A 16,302-nucleotide genomic window follows, 5' to 3' on the forward strand; every position below is an offset into this window, starting at 1 on the left:
AAAGTTTTAAATGTTTATTGTAACATTTCCAATGTTTGGGAGTTCTGGTGTGAACCAAACTGGGGGGTGTTCGGCCCACCTCTAAAGTTCAGCCATGGAGTATATCTGAGGTGTATATCAGGGTGTGCTTATTCCCCACATGAGAGCTGTGATGTCCAGCAACATTCATATAGAAGACATTTTCCACACTCAAGGCACTAATACACCTCAAGGGTTGTGTGGGATCCCTGATGTACAGGAAGAGAGGACTTCAGTGAGGAACAATTCCCTCACTCAGGACGAGAAAGTAACTCTCCCCCCATGTGAGATCTCTGATGTTTGTAAAGATTGGACTTCTGTGAAAAACATTTCCCGCACTCAGGACAGGAAAGGGGCTTCTCCCCCGTGTGAGATCTCTGATGCTTGTAAAGATCGGACTTCTGTGAAAAACATTTCCCGCACTCAGGACAGGAAAGGGGCTTCTCCCCCGTGTGAGATCTCTGATGCTTGTAAAGATCGGACTTCTGTGAAAAACATTTCCCACACCCAGAACAGGAATACGGCTTCTCTCCTGTATGAGATCTCTGATGTCTGGAAAGATTGAACTTCACTGAAAAACATTTCCCACACTCAGTACAGGAATATGGCTTCTGCCCCGTGTGAGATCTCTGATGTTTGTAAAGATCGGACTTTACTGAAAAACATTTCCCGCACTCAGGACAGGAAAACGGCTTCAGCCCCGTGTGAGATCTCTGATGTCTGTAAAGACTGGACTTCACTGAAAAACTTTTCCTGCACTCAGGACAGGAAAATGGCTTTTCCCCCGTGTGAGATCTCTGATGTCTGTAAAAATTGGATAGATCTGAAAAACATTTCCCACACTCAGTACAGGAATACGGCTTCTCCCCTGTGTGAGATCTCTGATGTGTGTAAAGACTGAACTTCAGCGAAAAACATTTCCCGCACTCAGGACAGGAATACGGCTTCTCCCCTGTGTGAGATCTCTGATGTATGGAGAGATGGGACTTCCCTGAAAAACCCTTCCCGCACTCAGTACAGGAAAACCTCTTCTCTGTTGGAAGGACGGCCCCGTCCCTCACAGTCTGAGGTTCCTCAGGATAAGAGGAATACGATGGTCCATCTACACTGTGTGGTGCCGGATGGACATTTGAGGTAGTCGGGTTTTCTCCTGGACTATACTGTGTGATGTCCTCATCTTCTACTTTACAGTCTGGAGACAAAGTGAGACAATCCTCTGAGGTTTTCCTCATCTCCCGTCCATCTACTAAAATAGAAATACAAAGATTATTACTAGACATGAGCTGATTGGTTCCCCTAAACCAGGACTCCACCCACATCAGGCAGCTTTGTCTCTGAGGATCTTACAATTCCCCCCTCAAGGTAACTAGTAAATGGGTCCTCTGATCTCCTACCAGATCATTTCTTTATTCATGGACCTTAGTCAGAGAGTGAGGAAACAACGAGAACTGTCTTTTATAGGAGTGACAGTGATGAGGGGATTATAGGACGAGTGTCCCCTCCCCCTCTATCACTCATTGCCATCTTCCCAACACAAGAAGTCCTGCAATTCCTTATTTAGTCCATGATTTAGTCATGAATAACAGCGGGGAATTTATTTAAGAAAAAAGGGATGTGGCGCTAACTCATATATAGACCTTCACCTTACAGCATAAGTGATATACTCATATAAAATGCTGTAAGATGAAATATCCCCATCTACCATTCACCATCGTAATTCATATCGATGGAGGAATAGCTGGGGAATTCCACTTGAGAATTGTTTAAAACTCTGTATTTGTGTGATGTTATCATGTTGGTATAACATGTTCATATTATGGATGATTTGTTATCATTATTCATAAATTTTTACTCTTATCTGGAAATAAATAACTTTTTAACAATATAATTCTCTTTTTTCAATTGCCTTTAAAAACCAAATTTTTCGGTTCTCAAAGTTCTCAAAGTTTTACATACCTGTCCTTATTTCTTTGCAATAAACATATGGTGCTATGACCCTTTATTTGTTCCTCCCGAGCCCTATTGCTTGATTATTACCCAAGATAGAGGGATCGTTTTAGTTTATGCTGCTTGTTGTAAGAAGCCTATTATATCTACAAGGCTATTCTTTATTTGAAAGCTCTGGTGAGTTTGCATTTTTTATGCACGATTTGTGGTGGAGAACCATCTGAAGGATATAATCTCTTTTTATTTTTCTTTGAATCACAGTGATTGGACTTTATTCTGTGAAGATATAGTATATTGAAGACATTTATTTGGACTATATCATTTTATGCACACGTATACAGTGTTTTGAATTTTGCTGTTAGATGTTTTATATGAGTATATCCCTTATGCTGTAAGGTGAAGGCCTATATAAATGAGTTAGCGTCACATCCCTTTTTTCTTAAACAAATTCCCTTATTTAGAGTGGTTCACCCACTTTTAGGGGCAGCTTCACTCATTATTATTCACCTATTTTCTGGCGCCATTACTTGTCACTTTATATTTCACAACGAATAACAGCGGGGCTGAGCCCCACCAGAGGTCAGAGAGTGAGGATGGGGGGAGAACAACCAAGATGAAGACTGGACTGATCCTGAAGACCCCCATCATTGGGTTATTGACTCCTCCCTCATTATCACTTTCTGTTTAAGGTTCCAGAGTTTGAGGATGTTATCACAAATATTAAATGTTTACATGAGACAAGTTGCAGAGGTCCCACACCGCTGCCTCCCATCTCCTGAGACTGCACTCAGTGACTTGGGTCTGAGATTATACAGACATATCCCTCCACCCGACACAGCCAGCAGACTATAGAGCAAGTAATGCTGGGAAAATTGCTCTGTTAGAGTTCTTACTAGACCCCAGCATGGGGAAGAAGACTCGAGGTACATTCTCCAAGTGACTACACAATGGTGAAATCTACATTTTGCTGCCAGCTAAAAACCGGAATCTCAATAAATCCAGTCTAGATACATAAATTGTGTCTGCAGCATAGAGAAGGAAGATTATCCAAGATAAATACAGGAATACAGGATGGGGAACACATCTCTGGACCAATCAGTGAGCAGTATGGGTGGAGGAATGTATTTAGTGTTAATGACCCACCTGTGCTGATCTCTGTAGGAGTGTCCTCCTCTATAAATGTCCCCGTTATTCCATCCTCCTCCATAGACTGCTGATCATCCCTCACACACCTCTCTTCTTCTTCTTCTTCTTTAATCTCAACTTTTATATCTATCAGATCTTCACCCTAAACCAATAAAATGAGAGAAAGAAAATCATACAGAAAATATAAGCTGATATAAAAAAATCCACACATCACCTCTACAAGTCCATGTTCTAGATGCTCCATCCCACCAACCTTGTAACAGTGGGGGATGGTGTGACCTTCCTGTGTGGAATCCCAGGAATACAGAGGACGGGGACATCTCTCTGGTGGGTTCCTGGTATTAGGTGGCTCCATCATATCCTTGTGTCCTTCTGAAAACTCCTCCATCACTCCATACTCCTCATCCTCCTCTTTAAACTCTTCTTTAATAATAATATTATTATTCCCGAGGTTTCCACTCTGAATATTTATAAGATATTTATTGTAACAAATATGCTTATATATAAAACAGAACTACCAATTGTCAATCATCTACCTGATGATGGTGGGGGATGGTGTGACCTTCCTGTGTGGAATCCCGGGAATACAGAGGACGGGGACATCTCTCTGGTGGTTTACTGTAGCTGGATGACTCCACCATGGTGTCCTGGTACAGATCTTTGTGTTCCTTTACAAACTCTGATTCCTTCCTCACCCCATCCTCATCTTTTATCTCTTCTAAAACTTCAACTTTAGAATCTCTCAGGTTTCCACTCTGAATGTGTAATAAAAACGACATAAATGGTAACAATGCAGATAATGTACAGATCCTAATGACACTATCAGTGATTGTTCCTCATCTACCTGATGATGGTGGGGGATGGTGTGACCTTCCTGTGTGGAATCCCGGGAATACAGAGGACGGGGACATCTCTCTGGTGGGTTCCCATTACTGGATCCATCTGTAGGAAACACACACACTGACTGAATACATTGTTTCTAAGGGGTTTATTTACTAAAGCTAAAGAGTGCAAAATTTGTCACATTTTGGCATAGAAACCAGTCAGCTTCTAACCTCAGCTTGTTCAAGTAAGCTTTGGCAATAAAACCTGATAGCTGATTGTTTTCTATGCAGAATTGTGACTAATTTTTCACTCTCTAACTTCAGTAAATAAACCCCTATGGGTTTATTAGATGATGGGGGATCTAGGTGGAGCCTCCGTACTGCTCTCTCCTTTACAATAAAGTCTCCTCTTACCCGGTAATGTGAGGGGTGGCTGATTGTCCATCATGACGTCCTTGTAGAGATCCTTGTGTCCTTCTAAATACTCCCACTCCTCCATGGAGAAATAGACAGTGACATCCTGACACCTTATAGGAACCTGACACACACAATGATACAGTCACCATCCAGACACATCCCTTGTCTGTTACTGGATAATGTCCCAGAATTCCCAGAATCCTCCTCACCTCTCCTGTCAGCAGCTCCATCATCTTCTTGGTGACTTCTAGAATCTTCTGCATGTTGTGTCTCTCGGGTTTTAGGGAGTCACATGGAGGCACTGTGATGGTCATATGACCACCTGACTTCACAAGAGGAAATCTCTGTATTGAGGAACCAATAGAAATATCATGTTAGAATCCCAGAATCCTCCTCACCTCTCCGGTCAGGTCTGTGTTTTATTAATAGAGATAAGAGTGATGTCATGTGACCTCCCAAAATCCTCCTCACCTCTCCGGTCAGCAGGTAGATGATCTCCAGGGTGAAGTTTAGTATCTTCTCAGTCATGTGACTCCGGTCCCCCTCCATCCTCATTGGTACCGTCATTTGATATATACAGGGCTCCTTGTAGACAGATAACTTTGGGAAATCAAAATAAGAATTATTTGGATGGTATTAGTCACACAATAATAGGATGTGGATGTGAGGGGGGGGTAATAGGAGGGTTGCTGTAAATGTAACCACCTCAATACCGGACACTTTCACCCCCTTCCTGTCCAGCCAATTTTTAGCTTTCATCACTCTCGCACCATGAATGACAATTAATCATTCACAGACACTGTACCCAAATGAAATTTATTTTTATTTTTCAGACTGATAGACCTTTCTTTTGGTGATATTTAAACTTCACTAGGTTTTTAGTTTTTTGCTATATAAATAAAAAACATACCGAAATTTTGCAAAGAAAAACATTTCTGTTATAAAATTTTACATAGAAATAATTGTCTTTATAAATTTAAGCCAAACTTTATTGTGAAACATTTCTTTCATAAAAATAACCAAAATCAGTGTATATTATTTTGTCTGTAGGAATGTTGTAGAGTCCACAAACTATGGGATATATCTGAAAATTGTTCAATCCTGATGTACTGACTATATAATTTCCTGAGGCCGTAAAATGTCAGGACGGTACAAATATCCCCCAAAATGACCCCCTTTTTGGAAAGTAGACAGTCCAAGGTGTTTAATAAGAGGCATGGTGAGTTTTTTAAGCTTACATTTTTCATCACAATTCTTTTTGTTTTCAATGAGGAAATTTTTTTTTTCATTTTTTTTTTTTTTAAGTGTGAGAAGCAGGCTATTTCTCACATACAGTATAGGCATACTTAGAATTACACCCCAAAACACATTCTGCTATGCCTCCAAAATATAAGAGTTCGACATGTGTTAGACTTTTTCACAGCCTAGATGTATAGAAAGACCCAAAATCCAAGGAGCACCTTTGGGCTTTCAAGGAGCATAAATTACGACTCTAATTTCCTGATTACCTATCACATTTTTGGAGGCCCTGGAGCACCAGGACAGTAGAAATAAACAACAACAAAATGACCCCATTTTGGAATGTAAAAACTCCCAGATATTTTCTTAAAGGCATAGTGAGTTTTTTGAAAATGTCATTATTGGCCACAAAGTTTTTAAAAAGGCAGGAAACAAAATGAAAATGTATTTTTTCTTACACAAAGTTGTTAAATAATAATATATTTCTAACACGCAGCAGAGATATAATTTGACTTACACCCCAAAACACATTCTTCTACCTTTTATGAGTATGGTGATGCCACATGTGTGAGACTTTTTCACAGCCTGTCAACACAAATCTAAAGAGCACCTTCAGGAGTTCAATTACACATCTAATTTCCTGACTACCCATCACATTTTTGAAGGCCCTTGAGCACCAGGACACTAGAAACACCCCCCCCCCATTTTGTGTCCCTGATCACTGCCACACCAGTTATTGTGTCCCCGATCACCTCCACACCAGTTATTACAATAACTAGTGTGGAGGTGATCGGGGGGACACAATAACTGGTGTGGAGGTGATCGGGGGACACAATACCTGGTGTGGAGGTGATCAGGGACACAATAACTGGTGTGAAGGTGATCGGGGGACACGATAACTGGGGTGGTGGTGATCGGGGGACACAATAACTGGTGTGGAGGTGATCGGGGGACACAATAACTGGTGTGGAGGTGATCGGGGGACACAATACCTGGTGTGGAGGTGATCGGGGACACAATAACTGGTGTGGAGGTGATCGGGACCCAATAACTGGTGTGGAGGTGATGGGGGACACAATAACTGGTGTGGAGGTGATCGGGGACACAATAACTGGTGTGGAGGTGATCGGGGACACAATAACTGGTGTGGAGGTGATCGGGGACCTGATAACTGGTGTGGAGGTGATCGGGGACCTGATAACTGGTGTGGAGGTGATCAGGGGACACGATAACTGGGGTGGTGGTGATCGGGGACACAATAACTGGTGTGGAGGTGATCGGGGACACAATAACTGGTGTGGAGGTGATCGGGGACACAATAACTGGTGTGGAGGTGATCCGGGGACACGATAACTGGGGTGGTGGTGATCGGGGACACAATAACTGGTGTGGAGGTGATCGGGGACACAATAACTGGTGTGGAGGTGATCGGGGACCTGATAACTGGTGTGGAGGTGATCGGGGGACACGATAACTGGGGTGGTGGTGATCGGGGGACACAATAACTGGTGTGGAGGTGATCGGGGGACACAATAACTGGTGTGGAGGTGATCGGGGACACAATAACACATATTACTAGAACCTATCTCTAAAATGAAGAGAATGTTCCGGCCCCATAAATGAGGAAATGTTCTGAGTTGGACAATTTGTATATAAGCAACTCCTATCCTCATATTGTTTAGTGGTTCCAAATGAATAACTACTGCAGTAGGGAACAGACACAAAAGATACGCTCAGCATCTTTCCAAATAACTGTTCTGCTTTATTATGACACAATTGAAGGTTTTTATACACATGACTAAGTAGGTATCACATTAATATTTCAATTGTACGTTTATGGTAACAAGGGGCGTAACATAGGCAGGCTAATTCTAATCAGGACTCGAAAGAATGCAAAACATGTACTGAAAACATTATTAGCGCCGTGTGCACAGTGAGGGCATTGTGCAATACATACAAAATAGAATACAATTATATACAGAACTTACAAATTTACATTACAATTCTGACCCCGAAGGGCTTGATATATAATAAATATTCGGTCAGTACTTGCACTATGGACAAAATATCCGAATCCACAACACAATAGTTCCAATAAAAATTTCTGATAACAAAGTGTCAGACAACTCCTGGGGTAACCTAGCAGCACTTACTCAGAAATACCCTGGATGTACTGTTAATGACTAGGTGTGCTGGGCTCTGTAGTTCCATAGAGTTTATGGTGTATGTGAAGCAATATACACCTCTATAGCAGTAAATGGGGAATACCAACATAAGGAGCAGAAGCGACAATCCACCGCCACGTATGGTTGTCACCTCATCCCTTTAAAACCAAACGCATGTGAATTACACGGGTTCTGTGGCTGATTATGGTGGTAATTAAACTCACGTGGTGCCTTATCTGCATTAAATTAGCATCAGAACCTGTGTAATTCATATGTGTTCAGGTTTAAAGGGATGAGGTGGCCACCCTACTGCCAGGGCCCCAGCCACAGGTACTCCAGTGGATGGCAGGACATCTTTTGGATATAATTGCACCCCCACACACACCAGGTTCACCATCTAATCCCCCCAAAATCCCGTCCTTTTCAGACCCCTATTGTGAGACTCATCATAGTGTCTCTGGAGGGATCGCTGATCATTCCTGTGTAAAATCTTACAGAAATCTTCCCTAATCCCGACCTTTATTATCATTTCATTCCCCCCACATACAATGTCTGCAACCGACATTTACTGACATCAATAACTCCCCTCGTGGTACAGACCAGAAATTCCCTCATTGTAATATACGGGGATATTCTACATTTCCACACTATATGTGTGTGTATCATCATCTGCTGGAGATAAAAGACATCACAGTGACTATGGAGGAAGAGGACGGACATGACGGGGGGTTACTGGGTGTAAATAGAGAATAAGATCTTATTACCTCCTCTGCTGCCACATCCAGCAATGTCTCCTTTGTACTTCCTCCCGACTCACCTTTCACCCGGAACTTCCTGTCTGTACCTGACATCACTTCCTGTCTTCCATAGAGACTTCCTTTCTGGGTAGAGGTGAGTTCACCACCTTGTGGAGATCAGAGGAACTGCAGCCCTGAGAAACTTCTCATAGTGTGAACACGGCCTTGTGCTGTGTGTGTATGTATTGTATATCCTTATAGATGGGGTTATCTCCACTCCCACCAAGGGGGATAGAAATATATTACTGCTCAGGGGAGAGATTTTTTGGCCCCTTTGGTTTTGCAGTAAAATTGATGTCAGATTTAGTCATGTAGAACATCTGTTATATGGATACAAAGAACCCCAGCCGAGAGTAAAGGGTGGAAATGGCTCCTGATCCCCAGATTTGGGCAATTATGTCCCCAATATAAATAGAATAAAACCCGCGCTATGTGTAACAACTCAAATACCTACAGAAATAACTTATACCGGACTGCTGCTGTAACAAAGGTAAGTGTTCCCTTTATCAAGTAGAAGAGCATTATGTGTCACAGCGCTGTCCTATTGTGTGTGCACATAAATCATCACAAATACACTACAATATGTGGAGACATTCATATATAAAGTGCTAGGGGCTCAATAAATTAAGTAAACTGATCCATGAGCTGAATGAGTTGCTCCTTCAGCCTCCTCAGAAGATAAGCAACTTCAGCGAGGATATTGCAACCTGGCAATCGTTCCCTATTGGAAAGGAAGGAATCAATTTTGTTTGAAAGGTGTGTCCCACGAGGGGAACCACTTGTGCCAGGCTAGCTCTCTCTTAGCTTAAATTTCCTGTGACAGCCTGGAAAGGCCTGAGGACTGTGACAACTTGCTCAATCATGACCCAGTCCTCTCCGCTTAGTGGTCTGGCAATACAGATAAAATATCCGTCATTGCATGAATTGCCCTCTGTTGTTCAAGTGTACACACTAGCACATGTAAGGTGGAGTTCCACCTCGTTCCAACATCCTGTTTGAGGCAGTGCTTCACGAGGCCTGCCTTTCTCTGCTCCTGCCTAAGAAGGTGGCTATCCTTCACACTGCGGTGGAAGTGACCAGCAATTCATGGAATTACTCTAGAAGTGCTGCCAACCTTCCACTGTTGATGTTATCATCGAGAGCAGACCTCATGACTAGATGCAGGATGTGTGCACAGCAGCGCTCACCATCAAATCTTCCATCACGGATACCCTTTCTCATGTTAGCTCCACCAGCACTGAAAACAGATCCCATTTTGGCATCCATGCCTTCCCCCTAGCCACTTCCCTATCATTTCCTGACGTGCATTTAGAATATTCTGTGAGGTGTGCTACTGATCCATCAACTCAGCATGGAGGAGGAAGGGGTGCGATCCTGTCTTGTGCACTGTAGCAGTGGCCACAGCACTTGAGGTTCTTTACCCCAAGTGCAGTGGTGGTTGTATATCTCAAGACACTAGGGGCTGCCACCAATGGGCAGTCAAGGACAGGAAGGCATGCTGGCGACTTGGAGCACTCCATAAATCTGTTGTAAAATGCACTGATTAGCCAGCAGCCTTCCCCATCAACTCCTTCAAAACCCCAACACATGAATGGTACAGTGCGGGCACTACAGTTCTACTAAAGGTGGTGCATGAAGGGACCCGATATTGTGGTGCCACAGCCTGCATAAGCTGCTTGAAGGGCTCCCCTTCCACAAAATTGAAAGAAGCAACCCCAGCAGCTATAAGCTGTCCAATGAGGCCCGTACGTTTCCAGGACTTCTGTTTGGATATTCCCCAGTAATGTAGCCCACCAAAATGTTCAATAGTGGGCTGTATGGATTTATTTTGCATTTCAGTACCACCTGCAGCTCCAGAAGTGGTGGTAAATATGACACTGCGGCTACTAGTTAACTGCTGGTACTAGTTGTCATAGACAGAGGAGTCACACCCCTCTGTATGGAGGGAAAATCCAAACTGACATAACTTCTGCAGACATCGAGATGCGTCCTCCTTCTGTGCAATGAATGATGTGGCCTATCTTCTCTCCTTTTCTTATATGTACCATTTGGAAAAAGTCCTTTTGAGCCTGTCTATGGTCCATAATCTCCTGGTTGCAATTCATTGGAAACCACATTGTGAAGGACTATTGCCGTTTAAATGTTTGCATCAAAGTTGTATATGCTGATATACGTTTCCCTACTGCCACGTACACACGATCGGATTTTCCAGCAGTCTAGGTCGGGCGGACCAGAATTTGTCAGACGATTTGATCGTGTGTGGGCTCCAGCGGGCTTTTTTTCCCCAAAAGTCAGACGGACCTAGAAATAAAACATGTTTCAAATCTGTTTGACAGACTCGAGTCCAGTTGAAAAATCAGTTCCTGTGTATGCTAGTCCGACGGACGAAACCTGACGCTAGCGCAGCTATTAGCTACTGGCTATGAACTTACTTATTCTAGTCCGGTCGTACGTTATCACGTTTGAATCCGTCGGACTTTGTTGTGCTTGTGTGTGGCCAAGTCCATTCATTTGGAAAGTCCGTCGGAACTCCTCTGAAAGTCTGTCGGGAAGACCATCGGACTTAGTTCGTCGAAAAGTCCGCTCGTGTGTACGCGGTATTAGGTGTATTACACCACAAGCTCAGTTGACTCATTAGGAATACGCCTATGTGAGTTCAACTCGTCCAGTAAGCCTTCCCTTTTACTGGTGGTGTAATATCTACAGACAAATCTGTCTACACTAATGCCTTTGAAGTCACAAGACCGGACTTTCCAGCAGAAAAGGTCAGACGGAATCATTCCGTCGGACATTCCGATCGTGTGTTGGCTTCATTGGACTTTTTCTTTCTAAAATTCTGACTTACCTAGAAATAGAACATTTTTCAAATCTTTCTGCCGGAACCATGCTGTACTGATGGACCAAAAATTATGCAAGGGATGCTATTGGCTACTGAACTTCCTATTTCTAGTCCCGTCATAGCGTTCTAAACAATCGGACTTTGGTGTGATCATGTGTAGACAAGTCCTTTTCGGGTGGAACTCCGTCAAAAAGTCCTTCTGAGTTCAGTCTGATGAGAAGTCCGCTCCTATGTATGCAGTATAACTCTTCTGTGTATGCCAAATATTCTGTTCACCAACCATAACTTTTATATTTCATATGATTTTTATGCATGCAAGCGATTCTTTGTATATGTTTGTTTAGTTATTCTTCAACATTGTTAAATGTAGCCCTGTACTTTACCACACATATAGCTTATTTACCTACAAATTGATCACTTGTTGTGCCAGCTGCTATTGCACATTGTTTATAGAGACAGCACGTTTGCTCTTCTTTTTTCTTTTCTAAATTCCTTTCCAATTGTTCAGTTGCTCATTATAAAACAAATCGATTCAATTGAAATAATCTTAATTCGTTATGCGCTCATAGGTCCACCTGCTGTTGCATTAGGCCGCTAACGAATCAACGAATAATGCCGATTCTATTTGCTATTTTCAATATAACTTATTTCGGATTCGGTTTTATTCATAATTGCCTTGTTTGGAAATTTGAATGCATCCGAATGTTGCAAAATTCGGGCAAACTTTGATTCGTTACGAAACAAATTGCAGAAGCCTAATAACCATTTTCTTTTACTTAACCATTTCACATCCCAGCTATTGTCAAATGACGTCCACAGGAGGGATCTCGCATCCTGAGCGGGCGTCATATGACGTCTTGGGCTTTCTGGCCATCCAGGGGATGCATGCACGTCACCGCTGGCACGCGGGCATTACACATCACTCGGGAGTCGGTGCGTGTGCCCGACGGCCGCGATGTCTGCCGGGCACCCGCGATTGCCAGTAACAGAGCTGGGACATGGATCTGTGTGTGTAAATTTCATTTGCAGCTCCTTTTTCACTGAACACACATGCTTGTGAATGCCTCTTGCTGGAACCTACTACCCATGCAATTATACACTTATTTCACTCAGTCAATACTTACCAAGGACACAATGAGACCAATAGGGATACACATTTTCCATCCATGCAATGCTTTGCCTCCAATCTGCCCTGTCTGGGGTTCCTTCTGGCTCCGCCCTCCTCAGCTCTCTTGCGAGACACCTGCTGCCGCTGTCTGGAGGCTGCACACCTATTGGCTCGGCTATGTGTAGTGGTACAATTCATACACATCTACCCCTGAAGAGCGAGCTGGGACTAGCAAAACATGTCGGGTACACCTGATGTTTGTATGTTATGTGATTGTTCATACACAAATGTACCATTATTATTATTACTATTTTTACTCTACCCATTTATATGTACTCTGTATGAAGTGGATTTCTCCGATGATAGCAATGCATGTAATACTTTTACTGAATAAATATATACTTTAGTTCCTTTTATTGGCTTAGCTGTGCCCACCTCGTATAAAGTCCCAGGGCGAAATATTCTTTTTTGTTGCATATTACAGGGATGGAGGTGTGTTACTGGTGACACCAGACCTTACCTTGTTTTCCTCTCCCCTGACAGGGTGTGGATCTGTATGTTTACACACACACAGATCCACGTCCCTTCTCTGTGATGAGCAATCGCGGGTGCCCAGCGGACATCGGGCACGAGCATCGGGTCCCCAGTGATGAGTCGAGGGTGCGTGCTCTCCACAATGCCTGGAAGCCAAGGACATCATATGATGCCCGCACAGAGGGACGAAGGGTTCTTACGGCTGTCATTTTATAATATGGCAGTAGGCAAGTGGTTAATATATAATTCAGATTCTCACACCACTGTTTATGTGTTGGGGGTGCAGGAGAGGCCCATTTTTGTAGAATGAGTTTACGTGCTAGATATAAGGACCTTGTCCACATAGTATGCATCTCATCTGGTAGCATTCCCTCAGGGAATATTCCCAGAAGTGCAAATTTTGGGTTCCCTGCCACTTTAGTTGAACATAATGATTTTAGAGTTATTGATTTTCCCCAAGCATATAGCTTTTGTGGGATGTAATGAACCTTATGTAAAATAAAGAGTCAGCCCCTAAGCCCTTGTACACACGGTTGGACATTCCAACAACAAAATCCGTCGGATTTTGTCCGAAACTGGTGTTGCATACACACGGTCGGACAAAGTTGTAGGAAAATCTGATCGTTCGTAACGTGATGACATTATTTCGTTATGACGGGACTACGTTCAGGCTAGTAGCCAATAGCTTTGGTCTAGGAATTTGATCTGAGGATGCGTGGCACTTTGTCCGATCGGAATTCTCTACACACAATCGGACAAAGTCAGATCGGATCATGTTGTCGGAAAGTTTTATAGCCCAGCTCTAAAACTTTGTCCATCGGATATTCAGACGGAAACAGTCCGATGGATCCCACACACAGTCCGATTATCCGACAACACGGTCCGATCGGACATTTTCCATCGGAATGTCTGACCGCGTGTACGATGGCAAAAGAGAAGCCTCCGGTAGCACCTCCAGTGCCCGAGTCCACTCCTTTCATCCAAAGATTCTAAATTCCTTCACCAAAAAGTAAGGCTGTTTACCTGTGTACGGGCGCTATCTGTGATTTGTAAAGCAGAATAAAGATTTCCTTTTAACCCCTGTTTCATACAGGATGTAGAGATGGCCTTAGATAAAATCTTAGAGGGATTATATTGCAACTGAAAATTGGACATCTGACTTTGCAATGCGTGATGTATTTGAAGATATTGATAAAAGTTGTTATTTGACAACTGGTAACGTTCTTTAAGTATATTAAAAGATAATAAGACATCCTCTTTGTATAACTCGTATAAGAATACTATACCAGTCTTTTTCCACCTTGCAAATCCAACTAACTTATTTAATTCACTCAGACATGGATTGTCCCATATAGGCATATGTTTCATGTAGCTTTTATGCTGGGTAATAGTCTATACTGCTTCCCATAACCTATGGATCAGATGAAAAGTATGTGTAGCGGCGGGCTCCTGAAGAGCACGCGCTATAGGTTTTTCAAAGTTAAACTTTACCCAAGCTACAGTTTGGTTTGGGTCTATTTGCCTAAATTGGACTTCCATGTCAGTTTGACTGGGTTGTGAGATGTTCAGCCTGGCCACAGGGGGCACTGTCTCTTGTGGCAGGCGTGGAACTATGGTCTGGTCAGGCGCTTAGGTTACTCTCTTTCGGAGCCAGGTCAGTGGGAGTGGCCCTCTCGCTGTGCCCTCTGGGAGAGGGTATTTAAGATACGGACGTCACGTGGTTCGGGGTCCGGTCCAGTATGATGTGCTGACTACTTGGTCCTGGTCCTCCTGACCAGCCCCCAGGAAGGCCATGCCCTGGGGTGCAGATCCACCCGACTTTGATGTATCGGGCTGGTTAGCCCAAGGCAAGGAAACTAAAGGAGGATTCTGAGGTGGTTGGGTGCCGTCTCCGGTTCGGGAGAGACCCATTGTACTTCAAGCATTCCGGGGGAGGACTCTTTAGAATAACACCACGTACAGGTTGGTTTTCTTAACAAGAGCTTGGAAGGGCTGAAGTTACCGAAAAAATGCGGTCTTGTGGATATTGCCAAGCAGGCTGAAAGATCCAGGTATCCTACAAGTGTTCTACAGCTTAGTTTCCCCAAGTGTTCTGCAACAACATCTGTGACAAAAACTTTGTTCCTGAGTAAGCACCTTGTTGGCTCCTAGGCCTTGTGAGAGAGGGACTGTCCAACCTGAGTGTTCGTCCAGCTGCAAATGGCTATTCTCTGGATGCAGTTAAAGTAAGCAAGTTCTCTAACGTTTTTGGACTTTGACATAAGAGTACCTGAACTTCTTTTTCCAACCCTCTGATCCCAAGTTGAAAGACTGTTCAATGGTTTGAGTTTTTGCAAATAAAATCCATTCAAGTGAATCTATTGTCAGTCTCAAGTTACTGGGTCATCTACCACGGGACATCACCTAGACATGTCACAAGGAGAATGGAAGGTAACGGTAAGCCCAAAAATAACCAGCAGCTCCTTCGGGGGTTAGTGCTACACATGAAACATTCTTTTAACATAGAATTGATGAGCCACAACTAATTGGACAAATGTAGACATACTAAATTGGGATAATATTACCTTCTGTATGGGGTCCTGCATATCTACATCATCCCAGCCATACCAGTGTTGTAACTGCGATGTAAAAAAATATAACCTTGCATTAGGGACCACAATTCCCCCACTGTCATTGCCTAGCTGCAATATAGCAAATCTGATTCTCGTTTTTTTTTATATTTCCATATAAAATCCCTAAAAACAGAATTAATAGTCTTAAATAAGCATAACATCAACCATACAGGGCAGTTATCCAATATATATAGCAGTTGGGGCATCCACACCATTTTCACCAAATTTGCTCTTCCTATCACAGTCAGAGGTAGTTTACTCCATGTTTTGCCTGTGTGCCGAAGCCTGACAATCAGAGGGACCAAGTTTTTATCAACATATTCAGTGACTTTGGGAGTAACCTATTTAAAAGTTTTGTCTTGGCAACATAATAGCCCTTTGATGCCTCTATCAGGTACAAACTACTTCCCACCAGGGAAGGAGAATAAGATGTTCCTTAAATAGACCTCCTCATATTGCCTGAGATTGAAGGACATACTGAATGGGAATGTCTTTTGTTCGCTATTAGAACTATTAGAACTACGTAACAGATATGGATCTTTTCCATGGGATGGTTGGAGATATGGACAACCCCAACAATTCATGGAAGCTCTCCCAAAACCCCTCTGCTCTAATATACTTTTAATATTTCTAACATACTTCAAGCAGTGTATATA

The 16,302-nt window shown here is 43.0% G+C and overlaps 1 protein-coding gene across 1 annotated transcript; it reads right to left on the reverse strand.

Annotated features, from left to right (window-relative positions):
* LOC143986890 (uncharacterized) lies at positions 1–9,755 on the reverse strand. Its single transcript, XM_077485296.1, has 5 exons — positions 9,741–9,755; positions 3,807–3,866; positions 3,365–3,607; positions 3,109–3,253; positions 1–1,264 (listed from the first exon to the last, which is right to left on the reverse strand). The coding sequence occupies exons 1-5, from the start codon at positions 9,753–9,755 to the stop codon at positions 270–272; spliced, it is 1,458 nt and encodes a 485-aa protein (XP_077341422.1). The 3' UTR covers positions 1–269.
* Between the last annotated feature and the right edge of the window lie 6,547 nt (positions 9,756–16,302).

The sequence above is a fragment of the Lithobates pipiens genome, unplaced genomic scaffold, assembly GCF_037356315.1.
Source record: "Lithobates pipiens isolate NorthernLeopardFrog02 unplaced genomic scaffold, aLitPip1_a1.2 Scaffold_18, whole genome shotgun sequence".
Taxonomy (NCBI): Eukaryota; Metazoa; Chordata; class Amphibia; order Anura; family Ranidae; genus Lithobates; species Lithobates pipiens.

Bases quoted from the DNA above. Each gene is read 5' to 3' on its own strand.
- LOC143986890 (XM_077485296.1), bottom strand. The intron at 3,254-3,364 runs GTTGGTGGGATG...TTATTGGTTTAG, and splicing joins CCATCCCCCACTGTTACAAG to GGTGAAGATCTGATAGATAT. The intron at 1,265-3,108 runs GTGGGTCATTAA...TTTCTATTTTAG, and splicing joins TCCTACAGAGATCAGCACAG to TAGATGGACGGGAGATGAGG.